Source organism: Talpa europaea (assembly GCF_964194135.1).
Source record: "Talpa europaea genome assembly, chromosome: 12".
In the NCBI taxonomy this organism is placed as follows: Eukaryota; Metazoa; Chordata; class Mammalia; order Eulipotyphla; family Talpidae; genus Talpa; species Talpa europaea.
Window position 1 is genome coordinate 72,872,042 of NC_140079.1, and position 3,144 is coordinate 72,875,185.

Sequence of the window (3,144 nt, forward strand, 5' to 3'; positions counted from 1 at the left end):
TGACGCACTGGTCCTGTGTTTTCCCGTCAATCACGTGATGCCGCTGGGAGCAGGTGGAGAGTTGCAGTCTGTGGAAATGGTGCACAATCATATGGCTCATGATGAGGGTTCCCTGGAGCCCAGGTGTGGTCAAGGCTGCAGGCTCCCCAAACTTGGGTGTGGTTGTAGCTCAGGGTTCCCCGGAGCCAGGTGTGGGCAAGGCTGAGGGCTCCCCAGAACTGGGTGTGGTTGCAGCTGAGGGTTCCCTGGAGCCAGGTGTGGTCACAGCTGAGGGTTCTCTAGAGCCAGGTGTGGTTGCAGCTGAGGCACAGTGTCCATGGTGGTGATCCCAGCAAGACTTAGGACGTAACATGGCCGATTCTTTCTCCTACCAGCCTGGGGTGCGGTCCTGTGAGGAACATGATCTTAGCTCTCTGCTGGTGCTGCCCCCGTGGTCTCTACACTGCACTGCTGAACCTCACGTCAGATGGTTCTGTGCTGTCTGGAATGACAGCCTTTAGGGCAGCGTGGCAGAAGCGGTTCAGAGCTGACATGTTTGTCTTCTGCTCAATGTACAACCTCAGTTTGTCCCTGAAGGTCTCCCCAAGGAAGCTGTAGATAAGGGGGTTCAGACAGCTGTTGGAGAAAGCTGCAAGATTGACAATGTGGCCGGTTAAGGGGTACGCATGGCGGAAAGATTGTTTGCAGGGTGCGGCCCCCGGCTGTGTGCGCTGGAGGAGATGGACACTGATGAAGATATTCTCGGGCAGCCAGCAGATGAAGAAGACAAGGACCACGGCAAAGATCATTCTCAGGGCCTTCTGCCTCCGGGGACGTAAGCCCCGGTGCCTGTGGGCTTTGACAAGAACCCGGATGATGAGTGAATAACAGAGGCCAATGATGGCGAAGGGGATGATGAAGCCCAAAGTAACTTCCAGCCACTGTATCTCCTTGACGTCAGCGAAGCAGAAGCAAACCTCTTCGGTGTGCTGCAGGTGCACAGCCGTGAAGGGCACGAGGGTGGCAGAGACAGAGGCCATCCAGATGAGGCCGCAACTTAGCCTGGCATGGTGTTTTGTGCGGAATAGGCCAGAGCGCATGGCCCTGGCCAAAGCAATGTACCGGTCAAAGCTCATCCATGTGAGGAAGAAGATGCTGCTGTACATGTTAATCTGAAGGAAGAGGGACATGAAGGTGCACAGAACAGTGATGTCATAGTACTGCTCGTCCAGGTTGAACACCTCAATGAGGGAGTCTGCCACCAAGATGAGGTCCGCCGCCGCCAGGTTGATGAAGTAGAGGTCAGGGATGGTCATCTTCTCTCGGAAGCTGATGTTTACCACCAGGATCAAAATGTTACCCACAAAGCCAATGGGGAAGAGGAAGATAGTATAGAGGCATGAGAGGAACAGGCCAATCACATACTGCTGGTGCTCAGAGAGGTCGCCTGAGTGGTTGGTCAGGATGGTGCCCGCCAGCACGTGTGACAGGTTGAACACCGGGAAGGTGCTGTTCTGGGCCACAGACTGTGCGGCGCCCGGGGACAGGGATGGCTCCATGCCAGACACAGGCTTGCAGAGCCACCCACGTCTCCACTGTGTGCCACTTTCAGGATTTGCCGAAAGGTTCACAGAAGTCTGTTTTAAGCAGTAAATCCATCTTTAGAAAGAAAGGCAACTGTCTTTGAAGTGAGCCAGACATCTGTGGAAGCAGAGCTGTCAGGAGCAGCACTCAAGGCAGGGCAGCCCCTGTGGGTTTGCAAAAAATTGAGCAAATGGTCAAGATACGCTTCTGCTGGTCTCGTGGGTATTGGCTGCTGCTCTTGGCACCCGATGCTGCCACACTGCCCAGCACCTGATGTTGCAGTGCCACCTGGGCACTTGATACTGCTGCACGCCTGGTCTCTGATGTTGCTACACACTTGGGCACCTGGGAGACAAACACGGGACATTTAAGTCTTGTCTGGAAGCCTCAGCTGCTGCAACGCCAGATGCCTCAGCCCAGTCTCTCTGGTCACAGCTTGGCACAAGTATATAGGGGGAAGGCCAGAACTGAATTTTGTCCCCTGGAGAGATGTTGTCCCCGAGTTGAAGGAGAAATATTGTTTTCTCCCAAGGGCTCCCAGAGCTGCTTGGTCTTGTTGGAGGCCGGACATTGAGTCATGCTCATATGCAGGGATGCCTTTTTTTTTTTCCCCTTTAGTCAAATAGCAGGCTAATGAAGTAACAGGGATCTTGGGCATGGAAAGCTTAGGAAAACTACTATTTGTCAGGAGAGGAAATCAAATTTATTTCAGCAGCTGTTGAACAGAGAAGTAAGATGGGAAGGGAAAAACCCAACTTTTAGGGAAGATAGTGCATCCAGACCCTTTGTGGAAGCAGGATCTCTTTTCTTACAATAAAATAGATAAATGAAGTCTAACTTTTATGCTACCCCTACTCGGACTATGTTTGGATGCCGAAAATGAAGCTTTTTCCATATTCTAAGATGAAAACGAGTAAATAAGGAATATAAGTGTCATGAGGTTGTTTTAGGAACTAATATGAAAGAGTTGTTTTGACAAATTATTATAAAACCTAAAATATTTTAGTGATACTCATTGAAACCCAGAAACTTGAAGGGGCGGTGTGTGTGGCTGGTCCATGTGGTGTGGCTCATCTGCTGTGCTTTAGGCAGGGATCTCTGTCCCTGGCTGTTTCACCTCATGCCCTAGTCATTCCCAATGGGAACATCCTTGCGGGGGGAAGGTGCGCCTGGCATGGAATGGGTGGGGCCGGGTGCTGCTCACCATCCTACAGTGCCCAGGACAGCCCCATGCGAGCAGTGTGAGGAGGCTAGAGAACACGGACTTGTCACATAAATATGGATTTGAGAGTTTTCATTTTACCCTGTGAGGTTATTAGGAATCTTTTTGAAGTGTTGCCAAACCAGACTAGGCATTTATTAACCTGTTGTTTGAAAATCCCACTTTAAAACTAAAACGAAAATAGAAATCATTGTCTTAGTGTCATTATTTAAACACAATTCAATTGCCCTTGCTTTGTTAGGATTGATAAATTTGATTTTATTAGCCTTTTTGGGTAGTCTTTAGTAGATAATCCCAATTTGTACCACATATTAAGTTATTGTTTTCAGATTCTATCTTTCAGGTATAAAGCTCTGTTT

The 3,144-nt window shown here is 49.9% G+C and overlaps 1 protein-coding gene across 1 annotated transcript; it reads right to left on the reverse strand.

The window, feature by feature from the left end:
• Nucleotides 1–437: 437 nt before the first annotated feature.
• On the reverse strand, nucleotides 438–1,538 carry GPER1 (G protein-coupled estrogen receptor 1; the record flags this gene model as incomplete). The annotated part of the gene is made up of 1 exon (XM_084250131.1): nucleotides 438–1,538. One exon carries the CDS (start codon nucleotides 1,536–1,538, stop codon nucleotides 438–440), a length of 1,101 nt encoding a protein of 366 aa, XP_084106257.1.
• Nucleotides 1,539–3,144: the final 1,606 nt, after the last annotated feature.